Source organism: Saccoglossus kowalevskii, chromosome 8 (assembly GCF_978046115.1).
Source record: "Saccoglossus kowalevskii chromosome 8, keSacKowa6.1, whole genome shotgun sequence".
Taxonomy (NCBI): domain Eukaryota; kingdom Metazoa; phylum Hemichordata; class Enteropneusta; family Harrimaniidae; genus Saccoglossus; species Saccoglossus kowalevskii.
The window spans coordinates 14,134,681-14,151,414 of record NC_140648.1 but is presented as its reverse complement, the minus strand read 5'-3'; the positions used below and the strand labels follow the sequence as shown (position 1 = coordinate 14,151,414).

General features: G+C 36.9%; 1 protein-coding gene across 3 annotated transcripts in view; it reads right to left on the bottom strand.

Annotated features, from left to right (window-relative positions):
• LOC100329056 (regulatory associated protein of MTOR, complex 1) overlaps positions 1–16,734 on the bottom strand; it is a 45,494-nt gene that overhangs the window by 11,191 nt on the left and 17,569 nt on the right. The window contains exons 15-24 of one of the 3 annotated variants that reach the window (XM_085502218.1): positions 16,262–16,453; positions 15,866–16,006; positions 12,639–12,768; positions 11,751–11,849; positions 9,746–10,020; positions 8,688–8,788; positions 1,845–2,025; positions 1,547–1,648; positions 834–942; positions 425–539 (exon numbers count right to left, since the gene is read on the bottom strand). In XM_085502218.1, the coding sequence (XP_085358344.1) occupies positions 425–539; positions 834–942; positions 1,547–1,648; positions 1,845–2,025; positions 8,688–8,788; positions 9,746–10,020; positions 11,751–11,849; positions 12,639–12,768; positions 15,866–16,006; positions 16,262–16,453 (1,445 nt within the window). Of the gene's footprint in view, positions 1–424; positions 540–833; positions 976–1,546; positions 1,649–1,844; positions 2,026–8,687; positions 8,789–9,745; positions 10,021–11,750; positions 11,850–12,638; positions 12,769–15,865; positions 16,007–16,261; positions 16,454–16,734 lie in introns of all 3 variants that reach the window. The other 2 variants (XM_085502216.1, XM_085502217.1) reach the window with 2 other exon arrangements.

Below are 16,734 nucleotides of genomic sequence, written 5' to 3'. Positions count from 1 at the left end.
AGGGCGAAAAAATAAATAAAATTAATTCTTTTTTTCCATTAGATTTGTGTGATTCTCAAAGTATTGTAAGTGAGATTATTGATCGGAGAAAAGAAATTTTATTCTATATATAACCTTGTTTCTCATTTGCGCAAGACTTTGATCATGATACTCCCATGAAAATACAACTTGGATTTGGTATGAGGTGGGCGGTAAAAAAAATGAAGATAAAAATAATATTTTTTTAGCAATTTTTTTGTGTTTACAAGTTGGCGGGCGAGAGAAATTACGCTGAAATAAAATGTTATTTTTATTTCATTTTCGGCTCATGTTTATTCGGCCGGTTTGCAAAACAAGGGATAATAAAAGTCTGGCCTAATGCTGCAATAGAAGAACAAATAAATATGTATGTGACCTAAGTATTTGTAATATATGCGATACTAACCATATCCCTTCTCTGTCTGCAACAACCATGTGAGGTTCATACGGATGAAATTTTAAAGCAAGTGGCACATTTTGATTTTTGTTTATAAAAATTTGGTCGTCCAGACGACTGAAATCTGAGAAATAAAAACAAAGGATACATGTTAGTAATTTTGGAGAAAAGGCAACCCAAATGTCGAGTCAAACTATGGACAAATGTTATGTTTTCATTTCATATGTCACATCAGCTCGAGAATAATGGTAATGTTTTACAATATAAGAAATTATAAAAGCATAAAATAAATTTTTCACTCAAAAATTTATTAGTTGTTAGAAAACAATGTGTTTAAAATGAAGTCCACAGACACTTTGGTCATTTTAATGATTTTGCCTGACGTAGCCAATTCTTTCAAAATAATTCTTAAACTTACGAGCTTTAAGCTGTAGTTCTCTGGCTTCTTTCCGTACCCGAGCATTCCTAATAAACCGAAATTCCCTTTTGTGGTGTAGCACACTCTCGGGATCAATCTCCTCAGGCATCTGAATATTGAGAGCAACAGAATGAGACAACGTCTAGACAAAATAAAAGTATTAACCATGCAGTAGACAGATATATAACAATCAGAGAGAGAAAGAACACTTAGATAGGGGATTCTGTCAAATTACTGTAAATGACTTTGCTTTCAACAAATGTTTGCGGATTCTAGTCAGAAAAACTGACAAAAGTTCTAGCAGTGAACTTTGGATCTTTAAGACCAAGAGTTGCAAACTTTCATTCACTTGAGTACCGTCAAATTAGCAAATCGAAGTTAAATTATCAAATTACAGAAACATGAAAGAGTCTACAGTATTGCTACACCAATACAGACAAAGAAAGGAAAAAAACCAGAAGGAGTGAGAAGATTCTATTCAGGAACTCCAAACTGATTTCACAGCACTAGCATGTTTTACTTGTATTGTTTGCCATGCGTAATAAATAAACCATTTTTATCTGAAGAAGGCATTTGCAATTACTATAAATTTATCTGTTTTGTTCTATGTCAAAATTATGAAGTAGAACATTCACACAAAACTAATATAACAGGTACAACATTTCTGCTAATGAAAATGTTACAAGTTTTATATAAAATTATAGAATACATACCTTCATAACAGATTGTGCAAAGTACTTAGAACTCCACTGTGGAAATTCAGTGTCAATTGTAAGTCTTTTTGTTGATAACACTTCATCTGAATCTTCATATGTCTATAAATAGAAGACACTTATAAGTTATCTCTGTACTTTATAGTACATGTATCTGTGTAACACAGTTTACACGAGTTTTTTGTGTGGACAGACATATGCATAGACAGATGTTTTTTTGAATTCAACTTTTTTGAATTCAGATTCTAAAGTAAAAGAGAATATTCAGGTTAGCTTTTATGAACACTGCAATACTTACTACACTAGGACCCTTGCCAAACATCTTACGGGATCGTGGGAATTGATGGGAATGAAGAAACTGTGCTCCTATAGGTGGCGGGTTCTGCGGACGAGATGGATGTGGTTGCTCACCAGGTCGTAATGCTACTGGTCTTGCTATTTCATGAGGTATGTGTAGTTTATCATTTGGAGGTGAATCACTGCAAGGAGGAAAGAATATTTATTTATACAGCTCTTTCAGGAGCAGCATCCGCATTGCAACCAAGACAGTTCACACTTTGATGTTGATACAATGTATCTAACCATGTAGATTACTTCTACAACAAAAGCGGTATTACCACTGTGGCACCAAGTGAGATTTGTTTTGTCTGAGGAGACTTAACTTACGTAAACATACTATCGATTAACCTAGATTAAAACACACAATGAATGTTTGCAATCGCCATTTATTTCAAAAGAGGGTTATTTTTAAAAATCGTGATTATACAATTGAACGCAAAAACAAAACAAAAAACAAAAGAAATGTTACTATCAAGTATATAAAAAAAGGTTAGATTAATTAGTGAAAAAGCATGCACACAGTTGAGCAAATCAGTGTAAAAAAAACACATACAAAAAACTAATTTAAAAAGCTAATGATGTCGAGTTTGTGTTTTATCGGTTGTTTTTATATATGGAAACATGTATTCAGTGTTTACGGACGGGTTTGGCAACGACTGTTCGGTAGTTGACGGTGGCATCATGCTTCCCCATGGATATGGATATGCGTATGAGTACTGATAGTACATGGGGTAATACGGGTTGTACACGTTATTTAAAGTCAGTGTAATCCCGTACGACTGCGTCATCAAACCATCGTTCAGTGGTGCTATCGGTGGCGGTCCAGGTGCTATCGGTGGAGGTACGGGTGCGATCGGTGGAGGTATGATGCTTGTAGTACAGGTCGTCAGTACTTCGCATTCGGGCATATTTTGTTTCTCGATGTTCGGTCGGCTAGCTTCTTTGGGGTATTTTTTGGGAAATTTCACGGGAAATACCGAGTTCGTTTCTAGCGTCTTTTTTACTGGATTGCCATGTGCCGGTTTTGTTTTCTTCCGATTTTTTGTTGTTGTTGAAATTGTCAATAATTGTTTGGAATAACGCAGATTCCTCGTTTGTCGGCACTTTCCCTTTGAAGTGTTTATCTAGAATTGCCTTGTCGACATTCAGTACGGCGATTCGTGTGGCCAAACTTCCACTTGCTGTTTGAAAAAGATATTTTTTCTGGTTGCTACGAATCAAGGGTGCGATTTTTTCTCTAAACGTTGATTGCGATGACTCGTATGCCCGTTTTGTTTACGTCTAACGCCGTTTTCTTCCCTTTGATTTCTGTTAATAACTTTGATATTTTACCATTTAGTTTGGCGACGTCCTTTTTTTCTTCCTCGTGACCACGAGCATTCAAATCACCGCACTGCTCCGCTGTAGCGCATTTGTCGTTATGACATCGGTTGGCACGATGACCAGCGTATAGGTGGCAATTTCCACATTGGATAGTGCCAGGGATTTTTTTCTATTTGCTAGCAGTATTTGTTTGTAAGATTTCTGTGCTGGGACTCCAGATCTTGGAATTCAGTTTCCATCTTGTCAACTTCTTTTTCACGTTCACGGAGCGAGTTTTCGATTGGTGAACTGTATGTAAACGTGTCAAAAAAATCATCAGTGGCTTCCCGCGTATGACTGCCGTCTTCTAAGTCTGCGAACAATGTGCGGGGCTGGAGAGCGTCACTTTCGTTTCGCCGAGTTGATACTTTCTCTATTGGCTCGTTGTGTGGATACTTTCTCATGTGGACTCTCAATACCCAAGCGTGAGGTCGGTGTCTGTAGCTTTGCTACAGCGTTGACGATCATACGTTGATGAACTGCGCTGACTTTGGTGGAAAACAGGTCCAGGTCTTTCGGCTTCAGGTATTTCAAACAGTTGACATTCGTGAAGTCATGGCGAAGAAAATCATCGAGATATCTAAGTAAGCCCTTATCGATCGATTTGATAAACTCAAATGTGGTTTGCCGTTGTGGAGTACTGGGTGTGTTGCTTGCCATGTTGTCGAAATTGAAATGAATAGATAGTATTAGTGTGGTTAATTAATCTACAGAAAAATCGTTACGTAATAAATGTGTATAATTTTGAATAGGGGTGTACAGAGCAGGAACACTTATTTTAAAATTATTCTAAGATGAAAAAACTTAAAAATAATGTTTTTGTTTTGTTTTGTTCTGTTTGTAAACAAGATGTGACTATTTTGCTTATGAAATCGAAATTGTGGATCCCCATTGTAAATGGATCATGGAATATGCCATGCATTTTGATAAAGTCGGGTTGTTATCTCATGGGCAGAAAGCAGCACACCTGATCTACATAGAACTGCCACTGCTTTATTTATATACGCGCTTCATAGATTTGTAGAAATGGCCCTTTTTGTTCTAGAAAACTCAGTCATCAAGGGTCACCATGCATATCACAGTAGAGTGTTCATGGGCAAAAACTACCAGAGTTGGATCGAAGATTTCAATCCGCAAGATGTGAACGCAGTTGGAGTTTATGATGATGGCGTGTTGGCAGGTCACGTACCATACCCATCCAGTACAGCGTTTTCTAGGATAGTACAGCTCTACCCCCGATGTTACTGTATACAGTAGGGTTGCCTCGTCCAAGCGAACAACCATGGCCATGGATGTGGGCAAGGGGTGGCGGGATTATTATTGATTGCCGTTACATTGTTCATTCCAGTGCCACATATCAAAACCAAGTTTTTGATGATTTACAAAGCGTTACACAAGCTCTCCCACAATGCTGCCTACGTGTTGTATAACATAGAACATCACGTTCAAACCAAACGGCCCTTTTTAGGGCCAACACATCCTTCAAAAAGAGAAACACCGTGCAATATAAGTGTAAAATAGTATGAGTGTGTTCACATAACCAAGTTTAATAAAAAAAACATAACATAACGACAATAAATAACACCACCCATCACATCTGTGATGGTACATTTGTGGTACTAGTATTAAAGCAGTTTGACGTTAACCATAGACAGAGGGTCTATGCGTTAACACAATACAACGGGGTGAATGAACCCTTAAAAAGGAGATTCACTTGTCTCTGATTTTTTTAATTTAAATGCCATCAATCGAGGTCATGAACGTTAGAGGTCAACAACATAAATATTACTGCTACGCTTAAAAAAATTAACAAATAGTTCATGTATTGAGAATGCACTATTAATTCAAATTTAACTACTTCTTCAAAGTAATGGAATGGCCCACTTTCCATAGTTGGAAACGCGTCCCGGGACCCCTTTGTGTGTACACGTGATTTACTTTCGTATTCTAGCTCTGACTACAAATCGAAGCGATCATCAGATATTATGGCACTTAAGCAAAACACCAAAAATCGAATGTATGAACCAGGGCAGTTTTTGAGTACTGATTTGAGAAGTTTGATCATCGAAGAAGTAAAAAACAGAGGAGGACATGTTGAGTCCGGTGAACTCCCTCGTGGAACATTGGCGCATGTTGGTAGGAAATTCAAAGTAGACGAACGTACAGTGAAGCGACATTGGACAAGATATTGGCAAACTGGGTCCTTCCAAGCTAAGCGTCGTTCAGGTGGAAAGGACAAAATTCTTGGAAGACAAGAAATCGCGCTACTCGAAGGCCTTAAGCGAGAACGACTGTCTGTTTCACTCAATGAACTCCGGGACGAGCTGCTGCAATTCACACCCGTGCTTGGGGTCTCATAGGCAACGGTTTGTAGTACTGTGAAAAACGATTTCAGTGACGATAGCCGGCCAAGGAAAAAAATGGCAATCACGCGAGGAGAGAGATTTACGGACCGAAACTTGCGATACACCCAGGCATACTTGGATTACATCCATACAAAGGATTCATACAGAATTAAATTTATGGATGAGTCTGGCATGAAAGTGAGTTGCGGTCAGCCTAAGTATGGACATTTGAGAACAAGCAGCCTGTCGGCTGAGATAGCTCCGCTGTTAGCAATGCACATGGCATTTAAAGAACAGAAGATATCATTAGAAAATGAACAAATCTGAGAGAGGTCCACATGTAGTACCTATATGTATAATATATCAAAGCAATTGGACTTGCGGTTTTCAACAAGAAGTCGAAAATATCACTTTTTACCAAAAAATTACAAAAATATTCATCAAAATTAGAGAATTAAAGATATCATTATGAAATGAACAAATCTGAGAGGTCCACATGTAGTACCTATATATGTAATATCAAAGCAATTGGACTTGCGGTTTTCAACAAGTCGAAAATATCACTTTTTACCAAAAATTACAAAAATATTCACCGAAATTAGAGAATTAAAGATATCATTACAAAATGAACAAATCTGAGAGAGGTCCACATGTAGTACCTATATATGTAATATCAAAGCAATTGGACTTGCGGTTTTCAACAAGAAGTTGAAAATATCACTTTTTACCAAAAATTACAAAAATATTCACCAAAATTAGAGAATTAAAGATATCATTACAAAATGAACAAATGTGAGAGAGGTCCACATGTAGTACCTATATATGTAATATCAAAGCAATTGGACTTGCGGTTTTCAACAAGAAGTCGAAAATATCACTTTTTACCAAAAATTACAAAAATATTCACCAAAATTAGAGAATTGAAGATATCATTACAAAATGAACAAATCTGAGAGAGGTCCACATGTAGTACCTATATATGTAATATCAAAGCAATTGCACTTGCGTTTTTCAACAAGAAGTCGAAAATATCACTTTTTACTAAAAATGACAAAAATATTCACCAAAATTAGAGAATTGAAGATATCATCATGAAATGAACAAATCTGAGAGAGGTCTACCCAAGGTACATATACACCAAGTATCAAAGCATTCAGGCTTGTAGTTTTCAAGAGGAAGTCGAAAAAGTAAAACATTGACACGGACGACGGAGACGGACGACGACGACGGACAATCACTCATATGATAAGCTCCGCTCGACAAAGTCGACAGCGGAGCTAAAAAGAGAACCCTGCGTTGACGTCAGTCGCCATGCGGCCGGTGGTGTCAACTTCACAGTCAACCAACTAATTAGAGCTGACGACGTCAAGTACTGTAGCGTTGTCGAGGGTCCGTCGAATACCAACCGTTTCATCAATTTTTTTGTTGAAGCAGTGGAAAATTATACAGATGACTGACAACAAATCTTACAACCTGGGGATTTTGTTGTCCTCGACAACGCCCCAATTCACCATAATGAAGCTGAGGTTATACTTTCTAACTGGTTTGGAACGATGGGCATCGAATATATTTTTTTACCCACTTATTTCCCAGACTTCAATCCCTGTGAAAACTGTTTCGGTAAGATGAAAGAAATACTCAAAAGGGAACATTATCGCCGTCTCTTGCATGCCATGTATGATGCTGTCGGCGAAATTACGCCAACTGACATTGCCGGTTATTATAACCTGACTGGATATCTCCAAGTCTAACTTCTTTGTCTATGACATAAACCAAACGGCCCTTTTCAGGGCCACTAAAATATTCAAACAAGCAGCCTATCGGCTGAGATAGCTCCGCTGTTAGAAATGCACATTTCAATTAAAGAACTGAAGACATCATCAGAAAATGAACAATATGTATAGTATCAAAGCAATCGGACTTACAGTTTTTAACAAGAAGTCGAAAATATCACTTTCTACCAAAAATGACTAAAATATTCACCAAAATTAGAGAATTGAAGATATCATCACGAAATGAACAAATCTGAGAAAGGCCTACATGTAGTATCTATATATGTAATATCAAAGCAATTGAACTTTTGGTTTTTAACAAGAAGTCGAAAATATAACTTTTTACCAAATATGACAAAAATATTCACCAAAATTATAGAATCCAAGATATCATCACGAAATGAACAAATCTGAGAAAGGTCTACATGTAGTATCTAAATATGTAATATCAAAGCAATTGAACTATTGGATTTTAACAAGAAGTCGAAAATATCACTTTTTACCAAAAATTACAAAAATATTCACGAAAATTAGAGAATTGAAGACATCATCACAAAATGAACAAATCTGAGAGAGGTCCACATGTAGTACCTATATATGTAATATCAAAGCAATCGGACTTGTGGTTTTTAACAAGAAGTCGAAAATATCACTTTTTACCAAAAATTACAAAAATATTCACCAAAATTAGAGAATTGAAGATATCAACATGAAATAAACAAACCTAAGAGAGGTCTACCCAAGGTACATATACACCAAGTATCAAAGCATTCAGTCTTGTAGTTTTCAAGAAGAAGTCGAAAAAGTAAAACAATGACACGGACGACGACGACGGACAATCACTCATATGATAAGCTCCGCTCGACAAAGTCGACAGCGGAGCTAAAAAGAGAACTACCGTAATACATTGCTTGTGTTTGTGTCTGTTTGGTGATTATGTGTGAGTTTATGTAGTACTAGTATATTAGCCCTGCGTACAATGCTGTGTGTAGGGGAACGCGTCCGGTTGATAGATGTCCCTCACCACAGCCCTGCATACCTTCCACGTTGTACGTAATTCCTTCTTAGACAAGTGTCAATAAGTACACATTGGTGTGTACATGTTTTGTTTATTTTACTAGTTACTCCTATCAGACTTTATCTCAGTCAAGGTTGCAATGCAGATGCTGTACATGAAAGAGCTGTAAACTCAAGAAATAAAATGAGAGGACAGGGTCACTGGTAACACTGCAGGTATGATCGTTATACAAATTTTAGATAACCAGGAAGTGATTTCAGATGGACACACAAACAAGGACAAATTAACAATTTAGGAATACTCACTCAAGATAGCCAGGTCCAAGTTGTCTGTTTGTGGGGCTGGAGGGAGCTGAAAAAGTTCTTCTGCTTTCTTTTACTCGTTGAGGTTTGGCCGTAACTGAAGCCTGAAATGAAACACACACGCATGGTACATGAACGTATCTGATGAGGTTTGCCTGTAACTAAAGCATGAATGCCGAAAAATTTACTATATGTTAAGGGACTACAGTTGTCAACATCAAAAAGTTTCTTCATTCTAGCCATATTGTTATACATTGTTAGTATATAGGTGCATTTAGAAGGAATAGACCATTCAGTACAAATATTAACATGCCATGCATGGCACAGTCCTCGTTAGTTATCAAACTTAAGATATATAGTTTTGTTTATAGTAATATAGTTGGAACATAAACATATCAGAGATATGGATCCAGAGGCTGATGGTTGATTATGATGATTTTTTAACATTGATATGATCGACATTCAATCATATTGTTTCTGAATTGAGTACTTGTTCATATTGGAAGATATTGCTTTGGAACAGCATTAACAGCATTTTGAGCACATATGTATATCTATAATATGATGTATAGTGAATATATAAAAATTTGAACATAATCAGTCAAATCATGTCAAAAATATGGCTCTAGAACCGCATTCGTTAAAACAAAATGGCCGCCAGTCAGTCATTTTGAATCCAATTTGAAAAATAAAATGACATGCATCAAGGTCCCATAATGCCCAATGTATGTACCAACTACCAAACAAAATCCATCCAGAAATTCTTGATTTTGATGATTTTTCAGCACAAAAATGGCCGCCATTCAGCAATCTTGAATCAGATCATGAAACAAATTGATGTGCATATGTATAATATTATGTATGATATATGTGTAGTGTGTATGTAATCGGTCAAGGCATGCACACAGGTCAATCAATAAGTCTTCGTTTTCAAACGGGAACCAGAACTAATTACAAGATACTATTTTAACAATGTTAACATTCTAGCTATATTCCTAGTTAACTCAGTATTTCCTGCTGACTGTCAACACATAGCCCTGAAATATGATATTAAGACTCACCTTAAGGTTTATTGCACCGATAATTTTGGCAGCTAAGTCCCTGACATCGGGATGCGGATCACTGGCAAGAAGTATGATACTCTTCCAGACCTGTGCATACACGTTACCATATGCTGGCGCCCAGAGAGACGAAAGTGAACTCCCAGATGGAACTCTACGGATTTTGTCTGGTGTGTATAGAGTCTGGGGTACGGGTAATGGAAGATCTGCACTGCCCGCACCACCATTGCTATGGCTGCCCAAACTGCTGATGCTGTTTAATGGTGAAAGCGGGCCTGTTTAGCGGTAAAACAAGTTTTAAGTTAGTTTGTACTAGATTGAATAAATAATGCAATAACACAATCACGAAAAACATTAAATAGGATCTCCCAGGAAATCAATAGATGCAACAAACATGAATTTATATAAAACTTATGCACATTGACATACAGGCATTTTATATAATTATATATAACTTACGACCCTATAACTTGAAAATAAAGTAAGCATAAAATAAGTTATAAACTTTAAAATATGGTTAGTAGAATAAAACAGACAACTAAATAAGTAAGACATTATTAAATTAACAAGATCAAGATCTAAATAAAAGTTCAAGTAGTTTCAATCAATACCTTAATATATTGATTGGACATAAGGTAAATATGGTTGAACATAGTAAAATAATGGCTAGCAGTAAAATAAAGTTTTTTAAAAACACATGCAGTGTACTGAAATGTACAAGATGGGAACTCAAGGAACACTGGAGATTAAAACACAAAACAACATGTAATGAAAAGCATGATGTGATACTGAAGTACATGTTGTTTGTAATACAAAAAATCCTCATCCTCGACTTAGTCTCAAAAATTGTAAGGTATAAAAACAGCTACATGTCCTTTGTTTACCTAGTATCTATATCATTACACTGTGACATATATAACAAACTGTTTGGGGACATACAATCAGTTTGTTTTTGTGAAGTGTTCATTATAACAAATACATTGCGTTGGAGTACATAAGTGGGAAACATGCAGTGTGTTCATTACATCAGAAAATTTATTATAAAGGTAATATTACCGGTATAAGGTTACAGTGTATAATAATTCATATAATAATGTGAGTGTCAGTCATTCTTTGTTTTTCTATTTCATTTATGAGGTTGTATAATCTAAGCATTCAATGCCAACTCAATTTTTGTTAATGATTGTTTACTGCGTATGAATTTCATCTGATTACATCCTGAAAATGAGTTTTGTTGACCTGGTCATAATGACGTCAACTAGTAATCTAAGTCAAACCAAATGTTGCAGACATAATGCCTTTTGTTTCCATGAGGTATGTGGTGGAATCTTTGGTTAACAATTAAATTTATACAAAACACAGAATATCACTTCACTAGACATGTTAAGTAGCTTTTGTATTCACAGATTTTTTAATGAAATCTTCAAAAATACCTGGAATCTATTTTAATAACAAGGTTGTTCCAGAAAGACCACTCAGTATGCACTCAGTACTAAGATTGCACTGATCTCAGTGACGAGATGGCACTGATCTCAGTGACGAGATTACACTGATCTCAGTGACGAGATTGCACTGATCTCAGTGACGAGATTGCACTGATCTCAGTGACGAGATTGCACTGATCTCAGTGACGAGATTGCACTGATCTCAGTGACGAGATTGCACTGATCTCAGTGACGAGATTGCACTGATCTCAGTGACACTATCACACTGATCTTAGTGCTACGGTCACACTGATCTCAGTGCTACGGTCACACTAATCTCAGTGCTACGGTCACACTAATCTCAGTGCTACGGTCACACTGATCTCAGTGCTAAGGTCACATTTATCTCAGTGCTAAGGTCACACTGATCACAGTTGCAATGCTCAACCTATCTTAGTTGTTACATCTGGAACAATGTCTTTATAGCCACACATTATTCATACATTGTCACTACTCAGCAAAATACACATCAAGTGAACGATGTAGAGAATTCATAGGAAGATTAAAGTAGAAGGTCTCACCATTAAGAAGATTACTGGTACTATGGCTAAGAGGTAAGGCAGTATTCACTCTACGTAAAGAATTCGATGAGGCACCTCTTCTCATACCCAGGTCACCATCTTGAGAAAGTCACGAGGCAAGAAATAACAAGCGAATAAACAATAATACATTATGGGATGTAATACAGGAAAGTGATGGTGCGGCCATTTTGAATAATTGTTGCAAGCAGAAAATAACTTTTTCGAGGCTGGCAACAACTTTTCAAAACAGGTGAACTATAACAAAAGCACAAGTATGTAATATGACAAAGACGATGATATAACAGATACAACAAACAAATATGTATTGCAAGCCAAAAAGATATTTCACATAGTACAACAGGAAAGCAAGATATTTTGCAATTAAAGAATCTGAAGAGAAATCCTTTTTACCAAGCCATTCACAAAATTTGTCTTAAATGCCATACTATCAGTTACTATGACAATGTATATAACTTCTGAAAGCTAAGACATTAAAGAACTTTAGACATATTTTGTAAAAATGTACAAGAAAATAGTTGCGTCTGAACCATCTGTGTATAGCACATAGAGTATGAGATGTAGGTAAAGCTTTCAGAAACAATATGGGTATACATTGTCATGGGTACAAATCAAGTACTAGTATTTACATAAAATGCACAAAACGATCCCATAGGCAGTATAAATAGGAATTCCTTGTCAATCAGATTCCAGTTAATGCAACCCTACCACTATATAAAAACTTATGATAGTGAAAGTTGAAAACAGTACATGCACTCAGTGATGTGAAAATGTAAAGATATTACACCACATATGTGTACCCTGTTTATAACCATAACATGAAATAAACTACAGACTGGGAAATGAGTCAGGTGCTATTAATATTCATACCTGGAGGTGGACCATCAGGACTTTGTAACTCCTGTGATCGTTTCTGTTCTCCTTCTATCCATTGCATTGCTATCAACACAAAGTGACTTTCAAACTGACATACAAACTCATGTAATGAAACTGCTAACTCCTAAAAAAAGAAAAGACAATACTTTTGGAATCAGAATCAGGTAATTCAGAGCAAGGAGGACTTTTATTCTGAAAGCATTAGAGCAAAGCAAAGCATTGTGGGTGTAAAGCAAAACATTGTAAGTGTAAGGCAAAGCATTGTGGGTGTAAGGTAAAGCATTGTGGGTGTAAAGCAAGATATTGTGGGTGTAAAGCAAAGCATTGTGGTTGTAAATCAAAGCATTGTGGGTGTAAGACAAAGCATTGTGGGTGTAAGGCAAAGCATTATGGGTGTAAAGCAAAGTATTGTGGATATATAGCAAAGCATTATGGGTGTAAAGCAAAGCATTGTGGGTGTAAGGCAAAGCATTATGGGTGTAAAGCAAAGTATTGTGGATATAAAGCAAAGCATTATGGGTGTAAAGCAAAGCATTGTGGGTGTAAAGCAAAGGGTGAGGGGATAAAGAAAATTATTGTTGGTGTAAAGCAAAGCATTGTGGGTGTAAGGCAAAGCATTATGGGTGTAAAGCAAAGTATTGTGGGTGTAAAGCAAAGGGTGAGGGGATAAAGAAAATTATTGTTGGTGTAAAGCAAAGCATTGTGGGTGTAAGGCAAAGCATTATGGGTGTAAAGCAAAGTATTGTGGGTGTAAGGCAAAGCTTTGTGGGTGTAAGGCAAAGCATTGTGGGTGTAAAGCAAAGCATTATGGGTGTAAAGCAAAGTATTGTGGGTGTAAGGCAAAGCTTTGTGGGTGTAAGGCAAAGCATCGTGGGTGTAAGGCAAAGAAGTATTGTGGATATAAAGCAAAGCATTATTGGTGTAAGGCAAAGTATTATGGGTGTAAAGCAAAACATTGTGGGTGTAAGGCAAAGCATTATGGGTGTAAAGCAAAGTATTGTGGGTGTAAAGCAAAGCATTATGGGTTAAGGCAAAGCTTTGTGGGTGTAAACCAAAGTATTGTGGGTATAAAGCAAAGCATTATGGGTGTAAAGCAAAATACTGTGGGAGTGAGGCAAAGTATTGTGGGTGTAAAGCAAAGCATTATGGGTGTAAAGCAAAATATTGTGGGTGTAAGGCAAAGCATTATGGGTGTAAGGCAAAGCTTTGTGGGTGTAAAGCAAAGTATTGTGGGTGTAAAGCAAAGTATTGTGGGTGTAAGGCAAAGTATTGTGGGTGTAAGGCAAAGTATTGTGGGTGTAAAGCAAAGCATTATTGGTGTAAAGCAAAATATTGTGGGTGTAAAGCAAAGCATTGTGGGTGTAAAGCAAAGCATTGTGGGTGTAAGGCAAAGCATTGTGGGTGTAAAGCAAAGCATTGTGGGTGTAAGGCAAAGCATTGTGGGTGTAAAGCAAAATATTGTGGGTGTAAAGCAAAGTATTGTGGGTGTAAGGCAAAATATTGTGGGTATAAAGCAAAACATTGTGGGTGTAAGGTAAAACATTGTGCGTGTAAGGCAAAGCATTATGGGTGTAAAGCAAAGTATTGTGGGTGTAAGGCAAAATACTGTGGGTGTAAAGCAAAGTATTGTGGGTGTAAAGCAAATCATTATGAGTGTAAAGCAAAGCATTGTGGGTGTAAGGCAAAGCATTATGGGTGTAAAGCAAAGTATTGTGGGTGTAAGGCAAAATATTGTGGGTGTAAAGCAAAGTATTGTGGGTGTAAAGCAAATCATTATGAGTGTAAAGCAAAGCATTGTGGGTGTAAGGCAAAGCATTATGGGTGTAAGGCAAAGCTTTGTGGGTGTAAAGCAAAGTATTGTGGGTGTAAGGCAAAGTATTGTGGGTGTAAAGCAAAGCATTATGGGTGTAAAGCAAAATATTGTGGGTGTAAAGCAAAGCATTGTGGGTGTAAGGCAAAGCATTGTGGGTGTAAAGCAAAGCATTGTGGGTGTAAGGCAAAGCATTGTGGGTGTAAAGCAAAATATTGTGGGTGTAAGGCAAAATATTGTGGGTATAAAGCAAAACATTGTGGGTGTAAGGTAAAACATTGTGCGTGTAAGGCAAAGCATTATGGGTGTAAAGCAAAGTATTGTGGGTGTAAGGCAAAATATTGTGGGTGTAAAGCAAAGTATTGTGGGTGTAAAGCAAATCATTATGAGTGTAAAGCAAAGCATTGTGGGTGTAAGGCAAAGCATTATGGGTGTAAGGCAAAGCTTTGTGGGTGTAAAGCAAAGTATTGTGGGTGTAAGGCAAAGTATTGTAGGTGTAAGGCAAAGTATTGTGGGTGTAAAGCAAAACATTGTGGGTGTAAGGCAAAGCATTATGGGTGTAAAGCAAAGTATTGTGGGTGTAAAGCAAAGCATTATGGGTTAAGGCAAAGCTTTGTGGGTGTAAACCAAAGTATTGTGGGTATAAAGCAAAGCATTATGGGTGTAAAGCAAAGTATTGTGGGTGTGAGGCAAAGTATTGTGGGTGTAAAGCAAAGCATTATGGGTGTAAAGCAAAATATTGTGGGTGTAAGGCAAAGCATTATGGGTGTAAGGCAAAGCTTTGTGGCTGTAAAGCAAAGTATTGTGGGTGTAAAGCAAAATATTGTGGGTGTAAAGCAAAGCATTGTGGGTGTAAAGCAAAGCATTGTGGGTGTAAGGCAAAGCATTGTGGGTGTAAAGCAAAGCATTGTGGGTGTAAGGCAAAGCATTGTGGGTGTAAAGCAAAATATTGTGGGTGTAAAGCAAAGTATTGTGGGTGTAAGGCAAAATATTGTGGGTATAAAGCAAAACATTGTGGGTGTAAGGTAAAACATTGTGCGTGTAAGGCAAAGCATTATGGGTGTAAAGCAAAGTATTGTGGGTGTAAGGCAAAATATTGTGGGTGTAAAGCAAAGTATTGTGGGTGTAAAGCAAATCATTATGAGTGTAAAGCAAAGCATTGTGTGTGTAAGGCAAAGAATTATGGGTGTAAAGCAAAGTATTGTGGGTGTAAGGCAAAATATTGTGGGTGTAAAGCAAATCATTATGAGTGTAAAGCTAAGCATTGTGGGTGTAAGGCAAAGCATTATGGGTGTAAAGCAAAGTATTGTGGGTGTAAGGCAAAGCTTTGTGGGTGTAAGGCAAAGCTTTGTGGGTGTAAACTGTTAATTTAAAGAAAGTGAAATATTATGTTTCTATAGTGTTCGCATACCTTCCTGACAATTGGACTGCCATCATGCTGTACACTAAGTAGAGTTAACCCTACGTTGTGATCAATATTATTGGCATGGTCTGTCCTCTCAGCACAATTACCAATAAATGTACCCAAAGCAAGAACTGCGGCCGCTCTAACCTGAAAAGTAGAAATCTTTTCAATTGTTTTGGAAATTTAAATTGATTTTCATGATTTTTCAACTGCTAATTTAAATTCTGTATGTTAACCACCCAATTAAGATTCTACAACAGCAAGTGGGTATCAAAAACCAGTACACAAGATTTTAAGGGAGGCAAGTATCACAGATTAAAAACAATATTAAACAACATTTTTCCAGATTCCTTGATACAGTCTGAGGAACTGACAAATTCCTAATTAAATTCAGTAACCCACCTCCGGTAAAGGGTCATTTAGCAGTGAATAAAGTTTTTCATGTGCACTATCACGTACACCACACCATCGAGCTGCATCAAAGTTTGTCCATATCCTAGCGAGACACAGTGCAAGCCATTGTCGCAATAAATGATGCTGATCTGATAGTTGATCTAAACATATTGCAATAAGATTTCCTTGTAGACATGCTTCCTACAGACAAAGAATATAGCAGGGTAAGTGTGAGTGAAAAATATACAAGCATTAGAATAATAGCCTTGAAGAAAATCTAATTAATCCTTGGGCTAATTCAGACACAGAACAGGGCTAACCTCAAGGCCTTGCAAGTCACGCCTCTGAAATCATTCATGGATGCAAACTTCACTCATATACAATTTATCATCATAATTACAGCATAAAATCACTGCTATATCCACTACAGGATATGTAATGACTAATAAGCGACAAAAAGATAATTTGATAAGGACATGTTT